This window comes from Schistocerca serialis, chromosome 11 (genome assembly GCF_023864345.2).
Source record: "Schistocerca serialis cubense isolate TAMUIC-IGC-003099 chromosome 11, iqSchSeri2.2, whole genome shotgun sequence".
In the NCBI taxonomy this organism is placed as follows: Eukaryota; Metazoa; Arthropoda; class Insecta; order Orthoptera; family Acrididae; genus Schistocerca; species Schistocerca serialis.
Window position 1 is genome coordinate 201,473,098 of NC_064648.1, and position 25,125 is coordinate 201,498,222.

A 25,125-nucleotide genomic window follows, 5' to 3' on the forward strand; every position below is an offset into this window, starting at 1 on the left:
CAAAAAAAAAAAAAAAAAAAAAAAAGTGAGGGCCGGATTTTATTGAAGGCTGAGTCGAACGCGTGTCTACTCTAGAGAGACGAACAGTTTCGACATTTGACGTAAGCAGGTGGCGTGTTTTTGAAGGTTCTTTGGATGCCTTAGTAGTCGGTTCACATTCCAGTTTTCAGGTTGCCATGTTTGGTTGTGGAAGCAGCCAGTGTGTAAAGATTTGGATACACTTCTGACTGGTAGCCCGTTTCAGAGTTTTCATCAAGGCTGTCGAATAATCTAGAATACATGCAGGTCATTCAAAAGTACCTTCGTTTCGAAAACGACTGCGCAACGATCACGATACAGAAAAATCAGATATAAGTTGACAGCCCCTCCCCCACCCCTACTCCTCTCTCTCTCTCTCTCTCTCTCTCTCTCTCTCTCTCTCTCGCGGCCCTGCGGAGCAGACTTGCCAAACATGGCGTGTAATGGAGCGACGCGTTCGTTATGCGTCCTCAGATGCGGTGAAAGTGAGTCAATTGTGACGGTTCAGCGACAATTCCGCGCCAGATAAAAGTCCCGATAGACCAAGCAATCCATGGATGGTATAACATACCGATAAACGGGCTGCTTACGTGGCCAGAGAACAACACAGGCCGGCCGGTACTGTTGGGAGTTCTCAATCTTACGCAAGTTTCGTGTGTTCAGTACCGTCACGAAAAACGTCAGTGTCGAATTGGAGAATCGCGCGAAGGCAAGTGTACCCCTGGAACCGCTAAGTAGACATTACTGGTCACTGTCGGCCAACGAAGTGCGAAATGAACTTACCGACTACTTTGTTTCATCAGAAGGGGAAGTAAAATGGCAATAAGGAGGTTCGTTGGGGCAGTTGCCACAGTGCGCCAGAAAACAGGCCGTACTGCGCATGCGCAGCTACGATAACGTAGCCACCGAGGTATATAGAAAAAGCAGGTAGGCCATTCCGGCCCCAAGCGAGTAAAAATCTCCCAGACGCCCTTGCGCGCGTTGACGTCACGGAGAGGACGCTGCAGTGCTGTGCATTCAGTGGAACACGGAAGTGGTAGTGTAGTAGATCCCATAAAAGTGATTTGTTTTGAGACAGTCATGAGCAAGGGTCACTGTATCTGTGCCGTGGCACATTGCACTAATACTGCTCGCACGACGACGGACGTTATTTATCACGTTTTTCCCAAGGATGAGCACTTGCAACGTGAATGGATAGTTCGATGCAAACGCGAGGATAAAGTGAATGTGAAAACTGCACGTGTGTGTTCAGCTCATTTTCGGCCTGAAGATTATGAACGGGATATGAGAAATGAGCTTCTAGGGTTACCTTCAAGAAAGAAGTTATTACGAACAGCAATCCCCTGCATAAACATTCCGAGCTGGCATGAAGAAGAAATTGCGGAAAGCGGTGATGCAAACGAAAGGGTAAGACGTATGCACATACATAACACTTTAAATAATTGAAACTGAAAAATTACCGTAATTCCATCGAATTCCCGTAAACGCAACGCTTTTTGACGCATTACTATATAGCTTTACGGGAGTGAATGACACGCTATATTGTACTCAGGTATTGTGCTCAGGTGTATTTGCTTTTCCTCCTGCATATAATAGCCTCATTTGACGTAGAAATAGCCGTTATTTTTACGTATTGTCAATATGTTAACTATTTTGAAGCTAGTGTATGGTTCAAATGACAAAATCGGCATATTTCGCGTAATTTGTTTAGATTTACTTCTGTGAGAATAGCTGATACTGACCAATTGACTTCGTAGCGTAGTGGTGTGGTTTCTGATTCCCATGTTGGAGGTTATGGGTTCGTATACATGCATTTCTTCTTAATTTTTTATTTTTGCATTTTATCAAATTAAGCTATTGCAGCCGCTTATGCCACTGATATTTAATCGCTTTTGTCAATTTATCTGATTTATAGTGAGAAACTAATGCAGTTGCATAGTACTTAGTAAAAAGTTTTAGGAATAGTAGGCCTACTCGGTAAATAATTATAGGAATAATAAAATTAAAATTAAATTCATTCCTTAGGGATCCGGAAGTCGTGCACAACGCTGTGGAGCAACAAGTTTGCAAAAGCGAGCTTTGACGGCTTTAGAAACTGTGTCACCGGGGAAACAAGAAAGTAGACGGAGCCACACGTACAGATTGCTTTCATGAAGTCACTGAAGTAGTGAATAAGGATTTGGAAATTGAGGAACTGAGGGCCGAGACTGAACTTTTAAAGCTACCACGTGCTTAGTGTACGCTCATTCGGTTTTCGTCGCATTTCTGTTTGGAATTTCGTGCGTGGTGGTGCATTACGCGGCCATGTGCAGCCTTGCGGCATGTTGGTAGGATTGTTTTATCATATCCTACCCATGTAAGGAATACAAATACGGAAACAGTTCTCGGCGTAATATTCATTTCAAAACTAGACTCTACAGCTGGAAGAACCCTAACAACTTTTTGCTATGCAGTGACATCAATGTAATTTTTTTTTTTTTTTTTTTCGTGCTGTGCAATGTTATGTACCGTTTCCAATCAGGTTTACGTCTACACAAGATTGCAAAAATAAAAGAAACAGTGTCTTGTGTAGCTTACACCAGAATAAAGGACAATAAATTATTTCATGACTATTTCAAAATGTGTGAAAAATTAATGAGGTTCTGTGCGTGGCAAAGAAACTGTACAATTGACAGTTTATATTCTACTTTGGACTAAATATAAAGCGATGAGGGGAGTTAAAATCATAAAACGCGGTATGCTGCCATTCTGCAATTTAACATATAATGGCATTCCATAAATTTAAGATTTAAACAACACAAATTAAGAAATAACTCAAGTCTAGAGGATTTACTAGGCAAGTATCTTGTGATCGAAAAACATTGTTTCACAGAAGGCAGATTAGTAAAAGTCTGCCAAAGCTGTCAATATATTTGAAACATAATTTGTAATTCAAAACTACTGACCAAATTTACCTGCTTAGTCAGCTTCAAGTGAATATTTACATATATTCGTACGTATATAACATTAAGAGGTCTTACAGTGTCATCAAAGAAACAGGACATGAGAGCATCGGTATTTCGTAAACCATACTAAAATGCTTAATTCGGCATGAAGTGCACATTTATTTGTCCACATTCACACTGCAGTACCTGATATTCAACTTTTCTATGTGGTTTTCAGGATTCCAATTCGCTTGGAGTACCAGTGTTGTATTACGTATCTCATGTTTGGTTCTTTATTGTGGTTTTATGCCATTCGTGCCAGAAAACGAAAATGTTTGCTTGAAATTGAACGAAGTTGAAACAAGCCAATAGTGTGGTATAAAACACAGTTTCAAATAAATTGAATGTCTCGGCAGAAAAGATTAATAGAAGCAAATTTCTCCAGCAAACTGACAAACATTAAGACTATGATTGCTAATAACGTGGAAATAATATAGAATCAGAAAATTGAGACTAGTAACTTATTTTAGTCTTACATGATAATACGAATGTATATTAATTCACTTGGTGGCTCCAGGCCACAGAAATCTCTTGTTTTCATTTGACATGGGAACTGTAAACGAAGAGAGAACTGGTATATCAAGAAACATATACAAGGGTCACGTGAAGAATACCCCCACCCCCTATAAATCAGATTGCTCTGCGCATGCGCTAATCTGGTAGGTTGGGCGCCCCAGAAAAGTTTCTCCGGGGAGCAACTGGCTACTTTTGCTACTGCAATTAGCCGAAAGCGGGAGAAGACGCTGTTCATACGCGAATTCAACTCTGTGCATGCGCACGAACTCGCTGGTAACTGCTAAACAAGCCTTGGTAGAATCGCCATATTGCAGCGGGGCAATAGTACCGTTAGTTGTTTTTGTTTGTGACTTTTGATTGTTTTTAAACAAATATGGTCAATAGTTGTCGCATACGGATGCAGTAATAGGTGGACAACAGGAAGCAGTATTCAATTCCACCTGTAAGTTACACGTGCTTTAATGTCTCAGTATCCGGATCCCGCTCCAGCTACTGCCGGGTCTGGGTGCTGACGAGTCCTCTCCACGTGGCTCGGTCCTCCCACCACTTTTCTTCCTCCACTTGCTGCCAGGTCACTCACACCTCTCCTTTCTGCAGATATTCTCACTTCCGTTTTCCACCGTGTTCTTGGGCGCCCTCTAGGTCTTTTTCCATCCATCTTTAGTTCTTTCATAATTTTGGGGAGTCTCTGCCCATGCATCCTTTAACATGCCCATACCATCGTAATCTGTTTTTTTTTTTTTTTTCAATTTCTTCTCGTGTACTTTCTTGTTTAAGGTCCTTTCTAAACTCTACATTCCTTACTCTGTCCATTCTTGTTTTTTCATTAACTGCTCTGAGAAGTTTCATTTCCCTTCCTTGCAGTCTGCTCCAGTCCCATTCTGTCATTGTCCATGTTTCTTCACCATAGGTGACAATAGGGAAGTATAATTCTTATACATAAGGAGTTTTACTTTTTCTGAAACTTCCTTATTCCAAATCGGGTGTTTTATTGTTTGGTAGAAATTGCCTCCCTTCTGTAACATCCTGTTAATTTCGTTGGTAATCTTCCGTCCTTAGATATTTCACTCCCTAAATAAGTGACGCTTTCTACCACTCTGAGGGATTCTCCATTCAAGATATTTCCTTTTATCCCTTTCTCTCTTCCAAATATCATTACTTCACTCTTATCTTCATTTATTTTTAATCCATAACTTTTCATTATTTCCTTCCACGCATCAAGTTGTAACTGTACATCTACCTCTTTATCACCTCGTATTACCATATCATCTGCAAAAATCATCATTTTGTCTTTTTCTTTTACTATATCTTTAACTGTCCTACTCATTCCCTCCATCACAACATTAAAAAGGGCAGGAGATAGAATACTTCCTTGCTTAAGTCCTTGTCTTATATATACGGTAAGGGAAACAAGTGTTCGAGAAATTACAATCCCGTGAAAAGATATTGCAAGTGAAAATCAGTCGGAGACGGCAACTTGCTCGGAATAAACCATCAGTTTCTGAGGTAAAACTATGTATTTAACTAGTAACAAGGATAAACCATGCTGCTAATGTGTCTTAATTGTTAACATATCCTGCAGAATGATTCGTGTTAACATTAAAAGATTTTTCCCACGTTAGCAACTGAAATTTGCAACAGATGAATGCTTTATCATATTTGTTGCCTAATGATGTGTACAGAACTTGTCCGTATAGAGAAATGCACTTGGCATCACAGCCGAACCTAACCTAGTATCTGAAAGTTTGTCACATATCTCATGAAGTAACTATAATAAGAAATTTTTCATGTAAATGTTTTGGTTACTTTGTATCGCTATAAAGTTGCATCGTTCAGGAAATAAACTGCGAAAAGTGAAAGGTTCAAAAATGATCAAATGGCTCTCAGCACTATAGGACTTAACGTCTATGGTCATCAGTCCCCTAGAACTTAGAACTACTTAAACCTAACTAACCTAAGGACATCACACAACACCCAGTCATCACGAGGCAGAGAAAATCCCTGACCCCGCCGGGAATCGAACCTGGGCGCGGGAAGCGAGAACGCTACCGCACGATCACGAGCTGCGGACAAAGTGAAAGGGGGAAAAAATATTTTGCACAGGTGATGTTTTTGAGAAGCATAATTTGTCGGCAGCTTTAGTGGCATTATGCAAATTGCGTATGAAAATACAGCAGAGTAATTGCGAAATTGATCTTGCAGGGAAGGGTTAGAAGGTACAAGGGAATAGCACACAGTGAACTATAGACACACACACAGCATTATATAGTGTACATGAATGGTAATTGCATTTTTTCTGCGTGGCAGAACAGTTTGACACCTTGCCCCGGTTTAACATGGCGCGAGGCCCACGAGAAAATGGCTCTGAGCACTATGGGACTTAACATCTTAGGTCATCAGTCCCCTAGAACTTAGAACTACTTAAACCTAACTAACCTAAGGACATCACACACATCCATGCCCGAGGCAGGATTCGAACCTGCGACCGTAGCAGTCCCGCGGTTCCGCGCTGCCCACGAGGAAGACAGACCGACCGCGGCGCGTACGTCACGAAGGTAGTCCTGAACTCCCTCGCTCAGCTCGGCAGACAAAATGCGTTTCTAAACCTGTTAACTCGCAGCTGGGCGTGTAAGTACTAACGGGAATTGCACCTTCCACTGGAATCTGCTATTATGAGGTCTTACTGATTAACAGCACTACAGCAAAATTTAATTTAAGATCAATACTCGATATAAATGGTATAACAACGTGTTTATAGCATTTAGTCTCTTCTGCTTAACAGTACTCAATACATGATGGAAGTGGTGCCTTATGCAACTGATAATCATATTAGCATAATGTTATTTCATTGTACGTCAGTACAGCCGTAGCAAATTATAGGTAGGCCCATGGACTTCCCATCATAGCACTATAATTTAATAACAGATTCCATAATAGCGGATTCGAGTAGAAGATTCAGTTTTCGTTTGCACGGACACGCCTAGTTAAGAGTTAACAGGTGCAGAAACTAGCTTGTCTCCTGATTAGAGCGAGCGGGCGCGGGACAACCTTCGTGACGTACGCGCCACAGCCTGTCTTTCTCGTAGGCCACGAACATGGCGAGTGTGACCTCACAAGTCACTGATTTGCTTCATTTAGTCGTCTTTGCGGTTCAGTATTAAGGGGCTCCGGAACGCCCTATACTTGCAATGTTAAAATAACGCTTATAAATTACATCTTTCCTCACAAAGTATTTGAGGTAGGAAGTTGAACTTTTTACAGACTATTTATTGGAATATGGGCTACAACTTAACACAGGGATTTTACAAAATTTTAGTTCAGTTATTAAAGATGATTTTTTTTTCAATTGTAATGAAAATTCACAACATTTTTTTGCAATTTTTTATTTATACAGGGTGATTCAAAAAGAATACCACAACTTTAAAAATGTGTATTTAATGAAAGAAACACACAATATAACCTTCTGTTATACATCATCACAAAGAGTATTTAAAAAGGTTTTTTTTCACTCAAAAACAAGTTCAGAGATGTTCAATATGGCCCCCTCCAGACACACGAGCAATACCAACCCGATACTCCAACTCGTTCCACACTCTCTGTAGCATATCAGGCGTAACAGTTTGGATAGCTGCTGTTATTTCTCGTTTCAAATCATCAATGGTGGCTGGGAGAGGTGGCCGAAACACCATATCCTTAACATACCCCCATAAGAAAAAATCGCAGGGGGTAAGATCAGGGCTTCTTGGAGGCCAGTGATGAAGTGCTCTGTCACGGGCTGCCTGGCGGCCGATCCATCGCCTCGGGTAGTTGACGTTCAGGTAGTTACGGACAGGTAAGTGCCAATGTGGTGGCGCTCCATCCTGCTGAAATATGAATTGTTGTGCTTCTTGTTCGAGCTGAGGGAACAGCCAATTCTCTAACATCTCCAGATACTGTAGTCCAGTTACAGTAGCACCTTCGAAGAAAAAGGAACCAAAAACTTTATTGGCTGAAATGGCGAACAAATGTACAACTAAATGAAACTTTATAGCTCCCTTAATTCGCCGACAGATAGTGCTTAGCTCTGCCTTTTGTCGTTGCAGAGTTTTAAATTCCTAAAGTTGTGGTATTCTTTTTGAATCACCCTGTATATTCAAAAATATACAGTTTTTTGGAAAAAGGCTGTGTTAAATTATGCAGAAGGTACTGTGTAACATTTACTGAAAGTTTGAAACAAATATGTTTGGAAGATCCTTAGAAAACATGTAATTAGTATGAGAAAATAAAAGTTTTGGGAATCGAGCGACAAAGATTGGATTAACTTTTTAGTGCGTTCCAGGTCCATAGGATGGATTATCTTCATCCTCTGCAAACTCCTCCTCCAGCTTCCTCTTGTTCCTCCTCCTGTTTACTCTTGCTTGTATTTCTAGACTCTTTACAGCCCTGTCTGCAGCCCGAAGGCGTTCCTTGTCTAAAGCAAGCATCGCTCGTTGTTGTGTTCGTAGATTTTGCTACCATTTTCTTCAGTTGCAGTTACTGCAACACTGTTCCAAAAGGTGGTCATGTATGGACACTTATCACATTTCAGTTGTATTTCACTAGCAAGTCCTACGTGCTTTATTATGGAGATCTCCAGACCAACTTCACTACAATGAATACATCTTACACAGTTTCAAAAAATTCCTTTAAGAACCGACATATCAAATATTTCATTCACATCCGATTCGCCCATAAAACATTCATAGTTTTCACTTATTGAACCAAGCTTCTTCTGTGAAGTATTTTCTTTCCCACTTTGACTGCTATGGGCAGGTGTACTTGAGAGGTTAGGTTCACTCACTTGGTTATCGTCTTTATTGTTTACAGTAATAACACATACCTTTGGCTTTCCAACATTTCTCCTTTTCATAAAAGCCTTCGGAGGATTTGTAATAACTTTACTTTTACTCATTATTATACTTCAACAAAACAGAGACTCAAGAAACATAATTAATTACGAATATTTTCGAGATAACGACAGAGTAAATAAACATGAAACAATCGACAATCACACCAGCGATATATATTGAACCATCACAGGTTAACCACAACACATACTTTATCTCACATCACTAAAATGTACCTGATGAACACGGACGTTAATAATAACACCATTTGACAGCAGTTTAACAGCGCCACAGTGGGTCACGCCCATGTAGAACACATTTCAAAAAAAATTTAAAAATAGTTGTAGTCTTCGGAATAGAATAAATTATATATCTATTAAAAGGTAATAGTCTGCAGATTCAGAAAACGCAAAAAAGTAAAAATTGAACTTTTCATAATTTTGAGCCTTTCCCGGAGCCCCTTAAACTAGCTGGAGGCGCGTGGTAAGAGTTGGACTTCACTTATTGTTTGCCGTGCCTGTATTGAGCGTAACGCTGTGTCCACTGACGCTGTTTCCTGTATTTTTTTATTTTTATTTTCAGGCAGTCGTCTTCTGAAACCTGGTAGGTATTTGTGAATGAATCAGTATCGTAAATGTGGTGACATCATTATGCGAACACTATATCGTGGCAGTGTTAAGTAAGGCAGTGTTTTGAACTATGCGTAAGGCCGGTATTACACTATCAAATTTCTTTGTCAAAGATTTGATCACAGATGTGATCAAATATTCCGCCAACTATATTTGACAAAGATCTTTGACGTAGCGCTAGGAGGGGTATTACACTGTCATCATATTTTTCGTGAAAGTTCAAGATGGCTGACAACAACAACTTGTTATTCACCGCAGCAGTTGCACGTACCACAATTGCACTGTGTGCACATGCGTAAGAGAAGCGGAAAAAAAGTAAACATACCTAGGTGAAGCCGTGGGTGTTACGACGACACGACAAAAGCATTCAACAAAACTTGTTACGTGAGCTTATACTGGAGGACGTAAAGTCGTACATCAATTACTGAAGAACGGATGAGCATACATTTCTGTATGTGCTCAATGAAATGTATCCTCATATCACAAAGCACAATATTCACTTACGAACTGCTACATTTGCAGAAGACAGGCTCACTGCAACACACCGATTCCTTGCTACAGGGGAAGGTTAGGTTTGGTCAGGTCAGGTCTCCAATCTTCTTAATCTATTTTTGTGTTCAGCGCGCCGCACGTTGTAAAGCGCCTCATCAGCTTCATACATCTCTATTAATTTTGTAGTTGTCGGCACACACGAATTGTATTTACCGCCAATGTTTATAAAAACACTACAGACGACAGAATGCTGCAGCGATGCTAGCGCTCCATGTTGTAACATGTCACATTGCAGTGAACAGAAGACAATCGACTTCTTTCATCAAATCTACAGCCAGGCCCTAGATTTGATCAAATATTGGACGACATTTGACAAAGTTCCCTATTACACCATCATATATCTTTGACAAAGAAATTTGATAGTGTAATACCGGCCTAAGATACCGGCAGAGATCGGGTCTGAAATGGCATTGCAGCCGCAACAAACAAGTGTGCTATAGCCGCTGCCAGATGCGTTGCGTACACCAGTTTGCTTTGCATTGTGGATTAGTTTGGGTTTTTATTTTTTTTCTCGCTGATTTTGATGAGTCTATGGAACTGATCTCATGTTAAGTCCAATAGTGCTTACAGCCATTTGAACCATTTTTGTAGCGCAGTCCTATGTCTAGGTTAGGTTAGAAGACGACAGTTTGGTTGTGAGTTGGCGAAGCCAACAAATGTGAAAGCAGAAACACTGGTTCTGACAAATTAATCTTCGCTATTGGTCAGTGTTTACATCCGCAGCACACTGAAAAATGTAGGGGGGTCACGCCATAACTTTTACCCCAAACTGGGTAAGTGCAAATTTGATGACTCTCAGAAAGGAATCTCATGTGAAATACATAGTTCACGTTTACATTCAAATATCAGATTTCTAACATACTTGTTCAAAATAGTCATCCATCCTAACAATAAAACTGTGCGACTGTCTTGTGTCTGAACACGCATATCTCCAGAACTACTAAAACTGTGTTCATCATAACAATAAACTTGACACGATGTATTCTTCCGCGTTTGCTTGAATCTCGTTTGATTTCGTTGCACATGAAGCGGAAGCCAAGCTGTGCCAGTACAGTTAAGTACGCTCATAAGACCGGGCGAGGTGGCGGAGTGGTTAGCACACTGGACTCGCATTCGGGAAGACGACGGTTCAATCTCGCGTCCGCTCATCCTGATTGAGGTTTTCCGTGTTTTCCCTAAACCGCTCCAGGCAAATGCTGGGATGGCTCCTTTGAAAGGGCACGGCCGACTTCCTTCCCCATGCTTCCCTGATCCCATGAGACCGATGACTTCGCTGTTTGGTCTCCTCTGCCAAACAACCCAACCCAACGTTCATAAGCATATGTTTATGCTGTGACAGAAGTACATAGAATGAGCGGTAATGCAGGACAACAGCTTTATCGGCGGATTACCTTGTACAGCACTGGCTGGCTCTAGATCAGCTTTGCTGGGTTTATATTGTAATGGTACGCTAGCAAATGTAAAAGAAAAATTGCGGCGTTTGTATGGTGTGCTAGATCCTGTGAAAATGATTGTCATGAATCTACAACACCTATCGCTCAGGTTCATGTAAGAACAAATAAAGATTTGGTTTTTCATTTATGTCCAATAAAGTTGAACTGTCGTAATTTAAGCAACTTTCACGAACAATCTTTCATAAAACATCGATAATGAAGAATTTATGTTTGAAGTGAAAACAGGAATTTTACGTGCAGTAAGTAATTACTAATTAGAAACTGGAAGATGTACATTATTCATAAAAAATGAATTGTACTCGTACGAGATGGTGTTTTAAATTGAACAAAAGAAAAAAAAGGTGACCAAGGTGAGACTCGAACAAGCGATCGGTGAACTGCACCAGACAATCAATCTAATATAGTTCCTTAGAAAACTTCAAAGCTGATTTTTGATATTTCATGAAAAACATTAAGAACAACCCATTTCTCGGCATTTTTTAGTTCCACACACGAGTTTCTCAACGGAGCTGGAAGCAGCCTGTGCCATTTTCATACTGCGTATTAACAGCAAGACATCAGAGCACAAGAGTAGGGAGACTGCGACTGTACACTATTTTTGAGATAAAAACTATATACGATGGACGGTCGAAAAGTTTCTAGCCCGAGATAGTTACCGTAATGTCTCACACCAACACCACCACCTACTTTTATGGTGATCCTTTGTGGGTATGCTGGTCAAATTTCGCGGCTCCAGCTTCGTTAGTTTTGCCGCTAGGATGGCGTTGTATACCGTAGTACATTAAAGTTCTGTATCACTGCCTAACATACGTTAGACTGTTCTGTATATAGGAAAGTGTGGCCATTCTATTACCCTGCATTTACCGTCTTCCGCAGTTCAGGGTTGGCTGGAACTGCGTCACGTGACATTAGCAGCCATTGTGGGCCCAAGCGTTACGTGCGAAGCACAGGAAGTGCTATGTATTTTCGAAGTTTTAGGTAGAGTAATGCCTCAGTGCTGTGCTGTTGGCTGTTCGTTTCGAGGCGAAAAGGGAGGAAAACTGTACATTATTCCTTCCGAAGGGAGAGATGCAACAAGGAGGATGATATGGCTGATGAAAATCAACAGAGCCAACTGGCAGCCCACAAGACACTCTCGCTTGTGTGCGGTAAGTTCAATTTTTATTCATTAATGCAAATCATCTTGAGGTTTAAGATTCGCTCTGTAACAAACTTGCTATATTTTGATTCACTTCGTGATCAGATTTGGTGCAACATTATACGTGATTAGCCTAAAACCGGTCAAGAGTTTCTAAAAGACTTTCTTCGGACAAACTCTAGTAAAAACGACGTGTTTTTAGTAAATCTGTAATGAACCGAATGGTATAAAGGCGTACTTTTGCAGCGCGAAAGGTTTAGTAGGTAAAAGTTTTTCGTTCCGTAGTTACACAGTGTAGGTCTAACTGTTGGAGACGGAAAGTGCAGTATATGTATGTTTTTAGTTTGTGTTTACTGTTGCGTCCTCCGAAAAAATACGCTATTATGGCTAGCTGTACTTCAAAGGTCAATTAACAACGTGTCGTTTTCAGTAAGTTTCGTGAAAATAATTGGCGTGATAATGACGTGCCTCTGTAAAGAATCTGTTACTTGCATTTAATAGTGTAGGCCTACCGTTTCGACAAACAATGAAATAAAGGAAAAGAAAAACTTCAATCTTAACAGTACAGTATATTTTTAATTACTACTTTTAAAATACAGCTTCTTGTACTCTTAGCAGTCTCAGATGCAAATACTAGAAGATGTGTATCATACAATATTTGTTGTTACACAGGAAATCTAAACCAATTGAAATTTAAACTTGAATGAATAATATACATTACCTAAAAGATGTTAGTTTTCTCATACATAAAATGAAATTTTTACAATTAGTTTGCAGGTAGAATCTGAGAGATTGGTAAGTGTTAACAATGCTTGTGTATAGTTACTACTGTATCTAATTCATAGGCCTCCGAGCTTCTTGCACTGTATGTAGTTATGAGTAATGTGTGCTCAGTTCTGTTGATATTGCAGATTCATATATAGGCCTATTTTATATTCTAAACTATAGTTATAATGTATAGTCTTAAATTTTTTATATCACTTAAATGAATGAGTTTGCAATTAAATTGGCTGATAGAATTGTTTCTGTTTACCAGAATCACTTCACTCCAGACCAGTTTGAAACCAACAGAGCTGATGGACTGGTAAAACTTAAACCAAATGCTGTGCCAACCATTTTTTGTCATCATCACCCAGTGGTATGTAATGCTGCTGCTTAGAGGAAACCTGTTGGTCTACTAGAGAAACATACTGAGGATACATGCTTTTGGCAACGAGAGTCCATCTACCTCTCAGGGAGGAAAATAAAAGATATCAGGGTGTAGTGACACAAGGCAGTAGAAGCATGGCCATGAGAAAATTAGTGCAGAAACTGTGACTTCCAAAATCACTTTTTAGTAAATGATTTGTAAATTTGACATTCAAATTTATTTTGTTTGTGCAAGAAACAAAATATGTGTTAATATTTTCTTTTCAAATGGTCTCATTTTTGTTTTACTGATAGTGATTTTTATAATATTTTTGTTCTATGTTTCTTTCTCCAAGTGTGGAGTGTTTTCATTATCTCATGTAATATTTGTTACATTTTACAAGTAGACTATTTCCCTGTCAAGGACTCAGAATGGTGCATATATAAATAAAACATCCCTCAACCTATGTACATATTTGACTTTTGTGCATTGCCACCACCTTTGTTTCATCCTTGTGCTTCATTTGCTTTAATTTTTTTTCCTCTGTATTTCAACAGCCTTTTATACACACGATGTATCTACGTTTTATGTAATATTGTAGATAGGGAGAAAGTATACATTCTTCCAGGAAGAACATTAGCTTGTACTTTATACTCTTTCGTAGTTCAGAATGAAATAGCACATGTGCAAGATATGCTGATGGTTGATAGGTTGGCCAACACTTCTTGAAGAATACTTGTTTCCAAGCATGGTGAAATGTGAAGGTCAATTCTCGTAAATGTCATGCACATTTTGTTCTGTAATTGCTACTTTTAATGCTGTTTTGTCAAAAACTGACATATTGAGCCTGTGGCTGCGTACAAAATGTAGGTTGACTCTTACACAGAAGATTAAAGCAACCAACCACTTTTTACAATGCTATTCATTTATTAAAACAGCGCCATTGCCGGGTTCGAACCGATAGGTTCATCTTCTGGCAGCTAGTCCACATTTTACATTATATTTCGTTGTTTGTTTCCCCACCTGACGAAACTTTCTTGGGGGTGCTGATGCCAATGAAGAGTGCGTGCCATTACGTTCCAGTGCAGGTCACTTATCTTGCAATGCCGAAAACTGTATAATGCACTTTGTGTGTGCGCGCACGCGCGCGTGTGCGTGAATACTGTAATGCACCACTCACACACTTAGAAGTTTCATTACATGGAGGTATACACAAAAAAGTGCTTTATACAGTTTTTGATGTTGCAAGATGATAAGCGAGCTGCACTGGAATGTAATGGCGTGGATTCTTCATTGGCACCACCACCCCAAGGAAGTTACATCAGTTGGGGAAACAAACCACGAAATGTAGTGTAAAACGCGCACTAGGCGTCTGATGATGAACTGGTAAGGGCGCTCTTTTAATAAATAAATAACATTGTAAAAAATGGCTGGTTGCTGTAATCTTCTGTGTGAGAGTCAACCTATAGTGCTATTTTTATTTCTCTTCATAATCTAACAATTTATGTTGAAAATCATGAATATGTCACTGGAAATGCAGGCAACTTGGGTAACTTTGCATCACTTTGGACCATTTTTTTAAAATACTGCCCACAACATATATTACCTGTTGGAACACATGTTGTAGTTAAAATTACTGAGTGCTTTTATAATAAAAAATATAGACAAAGTGACCAATTGCTGTAATCCTTTAATATTTATACTGATAAAGTTACACTGCCATTCCTGCTAAGTTTAGGTTAGTCTTAGACAACACATTATTTTACCTACATAGAATGCCCTGAGTAACTTCAAACCATTCCAAAAGTAAATCACTGGTTGATAAGAAGCCTAAACAAATTGTTCTGTTCAGTAATGCACATTTACTTTGAAATTTAAAGATATTTATGTCGACCAGTTATTAATGGTTTTTAAGTTGAGGGTATATAAATATAAAAGTAACACATCTTCAGGATGTTTTTAATAACACACATTACAAATAAAAGTGCACACGTTGTCTTCAAAGTAGAACAACACTTTCAGTAATGCTATATAGTAAATACATTCCCTCAAACATTCTCAGATATTGTGTGCAGATGTTCATTGCTGTTATGGACTTTGCCTCTTTCTGTTAACAGGTATTGGGCAAGATTCATCTTTTCTATTAATACTTTGTCTTTACGATTCAAAACTCAGTCTTAGCTTTCAAGCCAAAACCTATTTCTTTTTTCCTTTCTTGGTCCTGCAATTGTAAATTATTTTAATTGAGATACACTTGCCTTACATCTCCGCTGCAGTGACTTGTCCGGTATGTGATTTACCTTCATACAGTGTAATGACATATTTATTTGAAAGCTGTTTTCAAAAATTAATGTGAATTTAATGTAATCATCAAACCTAGAATCATGTTCCCTTATTGGTGGTGACAGAGCTGATGTTTACAAGTTCCCTGTGGTCGTGAGCACAATACTGCTGTTTACACCTAATTTCATGCTACTGTCAGGAGCATCTCCAGGCCCATTATTTTAATTTCAGTGTCTGATCACTGCAGCATAAGTCATTGTAAATTTTCTTTTTTTTAGGTTAATCTTGGTTGCAATGGGAAGGGTTGCAGGAACTCTACTTCACCATTCAGTTAATTTTACTCATTGTCGTTGTCTCCTTTAAATTTGTGTTACTTTCCAATCCATTCGAACAGCAAAAAAAGTCAGATGAGCTGATAGGATCGATGGTAATTTAATTATAAAATAGAAATCTTGGAGATAAAACTACCACCGCCAGCACATAAAGTGGAAAAATAATGAGTGCTACTGTACAAAGTTACCATGATTGGTGAAAAATTTGACCTGATTGACTGTACAGTATGTTTTAAACTTATGTTTATGGTGCTCACAATAACAAATTGTACTTTGTTTCACACAATATAATGTACAAAAAAGAAAACAATTTTTGCAGTATGCTAGTACCGAACCTATGATCTTTCATTCAGTAACCATTAATGTTAACTGGAGACTATTATTACTGTTGCAGCCTGGCCGCTAATATACATTGTATTAATATGACTACAGTTGTTTCTGTTTCCTACAGCCTACTTCTGATGGTAGACCTACTTTTGTTCGAACACATTGTAAAAATGTTGTATTCTCTTGTACTTTTGTAATCATTTTCCTGATGTCATAGAACAGTTTGCAGACAAATATATAAAGCATCTGTAATCATAGTCACGTTTATCAGTTGTATTTACTAAGGTGCCACACACATATATTTGAATCTAATGCTTTATTTCATGTAACAAAAGAGACATTGGGTGAATTTTTGTACTACCGAGTAGCAGGAACAACAAATAAGTGGATATAGAACTTTAAATGAGTGATGGATTTTTACTTGCATTTGCGAACTAATGTTGGTTCCCATTTGTCCTGCTGACTATTGGATAGGACCAATTTAACGCTAACTATGAAAACAGGTGTTCAAACCCAATACTGCAACAAGATCTGTGAAATCTGCTTTCGTTATTAACTAAGGATAGAAGGGAAAAAACTTGTTTCGTCCTCGTCGCAACTAATGCTTTTCGACTCATTTGTCTTGAATTTGTTGAGATTTTTTTGTTGCTAAATATTCGACATATTCTGTTTGAAGCTACTGATCAGTTTTAGCAGTGCATTAGACGGTTAAGTGCAATTCTTTAATATACACGGCTAAATATGCTGCAGCAGTCAATGTATCACCAGCGGCGCAATGGGCCCAAAATGGCGGCCACAGGCAAGTTGGCCATACTTTCCCTATACAGAGCTTTATAGTGTAAGCAGAATGGTGAATATTGAGTGTGTCAAGAACTGTGCTGTGATTGAATATCTTCATTCGAAGGGAATGGTGCTCAAGGAAATTGCAGAGGATGTGCAGAATACACTTAAGGATAGTGCTCCATCTTATGAAACATTGAAAAAACTTGGTGTCCTACTTCAAATGTGGAAGAACAAGTGTGGAAGATGCACAAAGGAGAGGAAGGCCTGTCGCCCCCGTTGCCACTGATGAAACAGGGACTGCAATTCGTGATACGATTTTGCAGGATCATCGAACAATGTTGCACCACGTTGAAACCTCATTTGGAATCTTCCATGGGCGCGCTCGTGACATTGCTGTGGATATTTCGGAATGTGCAAAGTTTCATCTCGGTTGATCTCGAAAGACTCGAATGCAGATCAGAGACGAGACCGTGTGCAGTGTTGTGAAGAAATCGTCCGCCAATTTGAAATGGATGAAGACTGCTTTCTTGCAAGGTATGTGACAGTGGACGAAATGTGGGTTTACCATTTTGAGCCTGAGACAAAACAGGTCACAACAATGGAAACATCCTTCATCCCGTACCCTAAAAAACTTCAGAGTGCAAAAATCAGTCAGTAAGGTGGTGGCATTGGTCTTCTAGGATGCAGAAGGTGTAGTTATGGTGGATTACTTGCAAAAGGGCGTGACTGTCAATGCATTATACTATTGCACCCTCCTGCGCTATTTGAGAGAAGACAGAAAGAAATTGGCACATAGATCAGGATAACACACCAGCGCACAAAGCCCTCGCAACATTGGAAAAACTGCCCGACTGCAGGTTCCAGTTGTTACGTCATCCACCATAGTCTCCAGATTTGGCTCCATCAGACTTTTTTCTTTTGCCAAACCTAAAAAAGTCCTCAAAGGATGGCGATTTGATAGTGATGATGCAGTGTTCGATGCTGTGAAAGCTTGGTCGGACTCGAAATCGAAGAACTTTTATTTGTGTGGTTTGCAGAAGTTAACTGAGCAAGCCCACAAGTGTATTAGTGTACACGGGTATTATATTGAAAAATAAATTGGTCTTATGAAATTTCTGTCGTTCTTGATTTGTTAGGCTAGAAACTTCTTGACCCCCTCCTCATAGCTAAAGCATAATTAAGAAAATGTTGACAATTGTTAATATGATAAAATATCACAGAGTTTCATTTAATGTAATTTAGTAATAAGATACCTAATTCATAAGTAGGACCTGCAAAGTTTTCAAAGCAGAGATAAGAGGTTACAAGCCGACGAGCCAACACTTCAAAGATTCAACAGGCAAACTGATAATTAACAACGAGGACACATGTGAGCTACTAACAAAATACTTTAAAAATCTTCTAAACTGCGAGAAACGAACACATTTAATTTTCAGACGGCCTCAAAAGCAAAATCCACCTTCAGAACCTCCACCACTGCATCAAATTGAATAATACATTGGCCATCTGAAAAACAGAGCGCCCCATGAAAATGGCATATTAGCTGAGATGTGGAAATGGAGGGAAGCAGGCAGCTGAAACCATTTATGGGGTTATTAAAGATTGCTGGGAGAAGGAAAGAATACTGGACGTCTGGAAACAAGCTACGATCAATCCACTACAAAACAAGGGTGACAGAACAGATGCCAGGCGTGGTGGCTGAGCGGTTATAGTCGCTACAGTCTGGAACTGTGCGACAGCTACGGTCGCAGGTTCGAATCCTGCCTCGGGCATGGATGTGTGTGATGTCCTTAGGTTAGTTAGGTTTAAGTAGTTCTAAGTTGTATGGGATTGGTAACCTCAGATGTTAACTCCCATAGTGCTCAGAGCCATTTGAACGTCCCTAATACAGTATAGGGTCCCAGCGAGCACACAGAAGTGCCGCAACACGACGTGTCATGGACTCGACTAATGTGTGAAGTAGTGCTGGAGGGAAATGACACCACGAATCCTGCAGGCCTGTCTATTAAACCGCAAGAGTACGACGGGGTGGAGATATCTTCTGAACAGCACGTTGCAAGGAATGCCAGATATGCTCAATAATGTTCATGTCTGGGGAGTTTGGTGACCATGGAAGTGTTTAAGCGTTCTAGGGGACGGATGACCTCATATGTTAAGTCCCATAGTGCCCAGAGCCATTTGAACCATTTGACAGGACAGATACCAACAATTACCGTGGCATATCTCTGCTTCCAGTCTCCTACAAAATTTTGTCTATAGCTGTACTGAATGTGATAGAAGATCAAGCAGAATACACAATTGGTGAATATCAAACAGGGTTCAGAGAAGAGAGATCATGCCCAGAGCAAATTTTTAATTTGAAAACTATCCACAGAATCTGAACAGTGCAGATTGTTACATTCTTTGATTTCAAAGAAGCATACGATTCCACAAGTAAGTCGACCGTTGCAGAAAAAAAGTAATCGGACTTAAACCAACATATCTGAACATGGTGTAATACATCAAATAGCAAGTATGACACAGTTCTTTTGTACCACAGTGACAAACGTATTTTTGGAAGTCTGCGTCAGTGACAGAATTAAGTGCTGTAATCTTCACAGATACAAACTAATATTGATTACATGTTTACTAATTTTACTCTGTATGCTATAAACTTAACGAAATTACTTTGCCTCTTTCATTAGGTTTTATTTATATTTTGCGTCTTGGCTAGGAAAACGAATTATTTAGTTGGTTTGATGTGGGTACCTACTTATTACATTTTTGTCGTTCATGAATCAGAAGACCTACAAAATAGTAGAGTCTTTCTCAGTATACTAGGATGGCTGAAAGACTGATTAGGGCTATGCGGTCTCAGAAATCCGGTGAAGATCATTAGGCGAGACTTGCTTCAGTTAGAGTAAGTGAGGCATGACATAATTGTGATAGAGAGCGTCATGCAGTAAATCACTTGTGGCTACATATGACGAATAACTCGTCCAGCCATAGATGTTCAGTGCTACCCGTGTGGACCCGGAGCAGATCGCTAGTAAGTAAAACTTCCTTGGTTACTATCCTTTTTGGTGTCGTAATTTTCATGGTCAGAGGTATATTTTAAAAAATATATAGGGTTAGGATCTTCGTCTCATTATTATTATTATTATTATTATTATTATTATTATTATTATTATTATTATTATTAATTCAAATTATCTGTTGCTGTTAATGCAAATTTCCATTTAAGTTTCTTATATATTGTTTTTACCACAAGAGTAGAAAAGAATGGTCAGTGTGACCTGGACATTGCTAAGGACTGCTATTTTTTTACACGCACCAGAAGGATGTCAGATGTTTCTGCTGTGATGGCTACATCTTGATTTTTGGGCCGTACCCATAAACTTGTGTATTGCCTGTGACCACAGTATTTGGAAAGTTGGTGTTTCTCGTTGTGTTTTGCATTATGTCCTGTGCGATTTGCAGTAAGAATTTTGTGGACACTTTCCTCATGCACCAACTGTTGGTGTAAATTGAGTGCACCAATCTAATGCTCACCCCTATCTCATTTGCAAGTTCTTATACTGTGACATAACATGGCACTTTCTCTGTGACATTGTCATTTTGGCTTGTCGAGGGCTACCCGGGTGCGGTTCACTGTCCATTGGTGTGTTACCATCTTTGAAGCTGTTCTACTAGTCCTTTACCACTGGACCTGACGGGATACCAATTCGATTCTACACAGAGTACGCAAAAGAACTTGCCCCCCTTTTAACAGCCGTGTACCGCAAGTCTCTAGCGGAACAGAGGGTTCCAAATGATTGGAAAAGAGCACAGGTAGTCCCAGTCTTCAAGAAGGGTCATTGAGAAGATGCGCAAAACTATAGACCTATATATCTGACGTCGATCTGTTGTAGAATTTTAGAACATGTTTTTTGCTCACGTATCATGTCATTTTTGGAAACCCAGAATCTACTCTGTAGGATCAACACGGATTCCGGAAACAGCGATCGTGTGAGACCCAACTCGCTTTATTTGTTCGTGAGACCCAGAAAATATTAGATACAGGCTCCCAGGTGGATGCTATTTTCCTTGACTTCCAGAAGGCATTCGATACAGTTCCACACTGTTGCCTGATAAACAAAGTAAGAGCCTACAGAATATCAGACCAGCTGTGTGGCTGGATTGAAGAGTTTTTAGCAAACAGAACACAGCATGTTGTTCTCAATGGAGAGACGTCTACAGACGTTAAAGTAGCCTCTGGCGTGCCGCAGGGGAGTGTTATGGGACCATTGCTTTTCACAATATATATAAATGACCTAGTAGATAGTGTCGGAAGTTCCGTGCGGCTTTTCACGGATGATGCTGTAGTATACAGAGAAGTTGCAGCATTAGAAAATTGTAGCGAAATGCAGGAAGATCTATCTGCAGTGGATAGGCACTTGGTGCAGCGAGTGGCAACTGACCCTTAACATAGACAAATGTAATGGATTGCAAATGCATAGAAAGAAGGATCCTTTATTGTACAATTATATGATAGCGGAACAAACACTGGTAGCAGTTACTTCTGTAAAATATCTGGGAGTATGCGTGCGGAACGATTTGAAGTGGAATGATCATATAAAATTAATTGTTGGTAAGGCGGATGCCAGGTTGAGATTCATTGGGAGAGTCCTTAGAAAATGTAGTCCTTTAACAAAGGAGGTGGCTTACAAAACACTCGTTCGACATATACTTGAGTACTGCTCATCAGTGTGAGATCCGTACCAGGCTGGTTTGACAGAGGAGATAGAGAAGATCCAAAGAAGAGCGGCGCGTTTCGTCACAGGGTTATTTGGTAAGCGTGATAGCGTTACGGAGATATTTAGCAAACTCGAGTGGCAGACTCTGCAAGAGAGGCGCTCTGCATCGCGGCGTAGCTTGTTGTCCAGGTTTTCCGGAGGGTGTGTTTCTGGATGAGGTGTTGAATATATTGCTTCCCCCTACTTATACCTACTGAGGAGGTTACTAATGTAAAATTAGAGAGATTCGAGCGCACACGGAGGCTTTCTGGCAGTCGTTCTTTCCACGAACCATACGTGACTGGAACAGGAAAGGGAGGTAATGACAGTGGCACGAAAAACGCCCTCTCCCACACACCATTGGGTGGCTTGCAGGGTATAAATGTAGACGTAGATGTACCTGTGAGTTGCTCACAGCAATGGCACCCCCCACCCCCTCCCCTCCTCCCACCCGAAAGCTCTCAGATCTTGTGAACGGTTTCCACTCGAGCATTTTCTGCAAAGTGTTACTACCAAAAGTATGATCACACAAAGTATCAAGTGACTAGACTGAGGATTTTTTGGCATGGAGTGCACAGCTTGTTATCTTGGATGGAGGTATATCAGTAGATGTAACTAAGGTGTGTCCCAAGGAACTGTGATGGAACTATTCCTGGTCATGTTGTAAATCAATGGCCGTACAAACAATATTAATAGTAACCTCGAACTTTTTGCAGATGATGCAGTTCTCTTCAGTTATGTATTGTCTATAAAAAGCTGCACAAATATTTAATCAGGTCTTGACAAGATTTCAACGTTATGCAAAGATTGGCAGCTTTCTTTAAATTTTGAAAGATGTATCATTGCACACTTCACAAAGGGGAGGGGGGGGGGGGGGGGGGCGGGGAACCATTCTATGACTACCGTATCGATGAGCCACAGTTGGAATTGCTAAACCCTACAAAACATTGACATTACACTTTGTAGGCATATGAAATGGAATGCTCAGTTAAGATATGTTTGAGATGTAGAAGGCGCAGATGGTGGTTCAAAGGGAAAAAAAAGAGAAAAAAAGTAGACTGGTAGGGAAATGCAATCGGTCCACAAAGGAGACAAAACTCTTGCAACCTATTCTAGAATATTGCTCAGGTGTGTGGTACCTGTTCGCAATAGGATCAACAGGAGATATTGAATATACACAGAGGAGGGTAGCAGGGGCGGTCACAGGTTCGTTGGGCGTGTGGGAGAGTGAAGAGAGTGAGCTGACAGACGTGTTAAACCCCGTGTGTATCACTCACATAGGGGCCATGGCAATAAGGTTACGATAATACAGCACACACAGGAGCTTTTAAACAATTGTTCCTCTTGTGCTCCGTATGTGGCTGGAACAGGAAGAAGCCCTAATAAATGGTACAATGGGGCATACCCTCTGCCATTCACTTCACATTGATTTGCAGAGGGTAGATGTGTCATTGAGGTTTTAGCAATTTTGTGCCATCATTTTTCAGCTTAAATTGAATCCAATGAGCACTCTTTACACGTACTTCTTTATAGACTGGCTGATACCTTCTGCTGGTGGGAAAAATATTGACGGCCATGCACGAATGTCCCCCAAAACATTTCCAGTGATGAAAATCTCCCGCACTTCAAAGTTTTTATGCTGGGAAGGAGGCTGTTCAATACTTATTGAAAACCCATTGTACGTGGCCTGTGGCACCTCTTCCAACAGCACTGTGCTGCTGCTACTCTTGTTGTTGTTGTTGTTGTTGTTGTTGTTGTTGTTGTTTGGGGGGGGGGGTGCACATATATATGATGGTGCCTCTTGATTTCTTCCAGTGAATTTTGTGTCAGAAGGTGCTTCCCCAAGCTCTTCATATGAAGTTCACATGAGTGGAAATCTAAAAATTTAGAAGGAATTGTGTGTCAATATAAATGAAACATACTAAGTGAACCTAGCAGACATCACTGTCAGCCATTTATAGGTTTTTGTCTGTTGCAAAAAATCTATACAAATTGAGTGAATCCATATGAAACTGAGCCTGATATTATTTATAATTTGAATTATATCATAGTTTTCTGAATCTGCAGAAGTTAAATTTTGTTGTCCTGAAATAATTATCGAAGTTAAAAAATTAGATGAAGTTGGCACTTTTGTAGATGAGGATGAAGGACAATAAATTTGCTTGTTGATGTTGGTATCTATTTCAGTGTGGGTTATTTCAATTAATTTTTTAGAGCGGAATCCTATCTTTCAAACAAACTATTCATTGTTACTGTACACGTCGAGAGGGAAAGATTTTACCTGGGATAAAGTTCGTGGTCCTTTTTGCTGTAGTAAATTGTAAACATATACTGTATGTTTTGTTTATAAACATACATCCATGCAGTTTCCTTGACTTTTAAAATATTTAGACTTGTAAGTCTAATAATTTTTTATGATTTTAAATGTAGAATGTGCTAAATAATGCAGAGCCACATTTAATGATGGTCTTAAGTGTATCTACAGAAACAGTTTATTGCATCTGTATTTCGGTGGTTATGTATGTTTGGATTTTGATGAAACATGTGGCATGCATGAGACTAAATTACTTGTGGGTGTAAGACTTCTTTGCTGAATTGATGACTGTAAAGACATTGCAGAAATCCAGAGATTGAGCTAACAGAAACAAATTTAAAATTTCAGAAAGGAGGACGAATCAGAAAGAAGCTACGTCAGCGTGATGACGATGACAACAACGTGGACACTGCTGCACACCAAATACCAGTGGTGAGTTATATCATTTGTGCTCCTTCCATACAGCAGCAACATGATAGGGCACTGTAACGATTACAGCTTATGGTGGGAACACTATTTTGTAATACATGGACTTGAAATTTGTGTGTCAGATTCATGTGCGTATTACATCATCAGAAAAATTTTTCTATTCGGACCTCTTAAAAATGTTCTCCAAATAACATTCTAAACAAAAAAAAAAAAGAAAAAAAAAAGACGATGCACCATGGAACAATTAGCCAAATGGGATGGAAACCGGTAGATGGATGATTTATTCAAGTGAAAGAGTATCACAAATTGAGCAAGTCAGTAATGTGTCAGTTCAGCTATGTTCCTTATGTAAGCAGTTACTTGGCTCGGCATCGGTTGAGAATTGTCGAATGTCCTGCTTAGAAACATCGTGCGAAGTTCTGTCCAGTCAGTATGTTAGATCATCAAATCCTGAGATGTCGGAGGGCCCTGCCCGTAATGCACCAGATGTTCTCAGTTTGGGAGAGATCTGGTGGCCTTGCTGGCCAAGGTAGGATTTGGCAAGCACGAAGACGAGCAGTAGAAGCCCTCGCCTTGGGTGGGCAGGCACTGTCTTGGTGAAATGTAAGCCTAGGATGG

At 39.7% G+C, this 25,125-nt stretch overlaps 1 protein-coding gene across 7 annotated transcripts in view; it reads left to right on the top strand.

The window, feature by feature from the left end:
- The window catches only part of LOC126427399 (uncharacterized), a 232,097-nt gene that overhangs the window by 127,734 nt on the left and 79,238 nt on the right, over nucleotides 1–25,125 (top strand). For 6 of the 7 annotated variants that reach the window (XM_050089748.1, XM_050089747.1, XM_050089749.1 and 3 more), the window contains one exon: nucleotides 24,427–24,510. In XM_050089748.1, the coding sequence (XP_049945705.1) occupies nucleotides 24,427–24,510 (84 nt within the window). Of the gene's footprint in view, nucleotides 1–11,485; nucleotides 12,167–13,192; nucleotides 13,756–24,426; nucleotides 24,511–25,125 lie in introns of those variants that run through there. The other variant, XR_007576667.1, reaches the window with a different exon arrangement.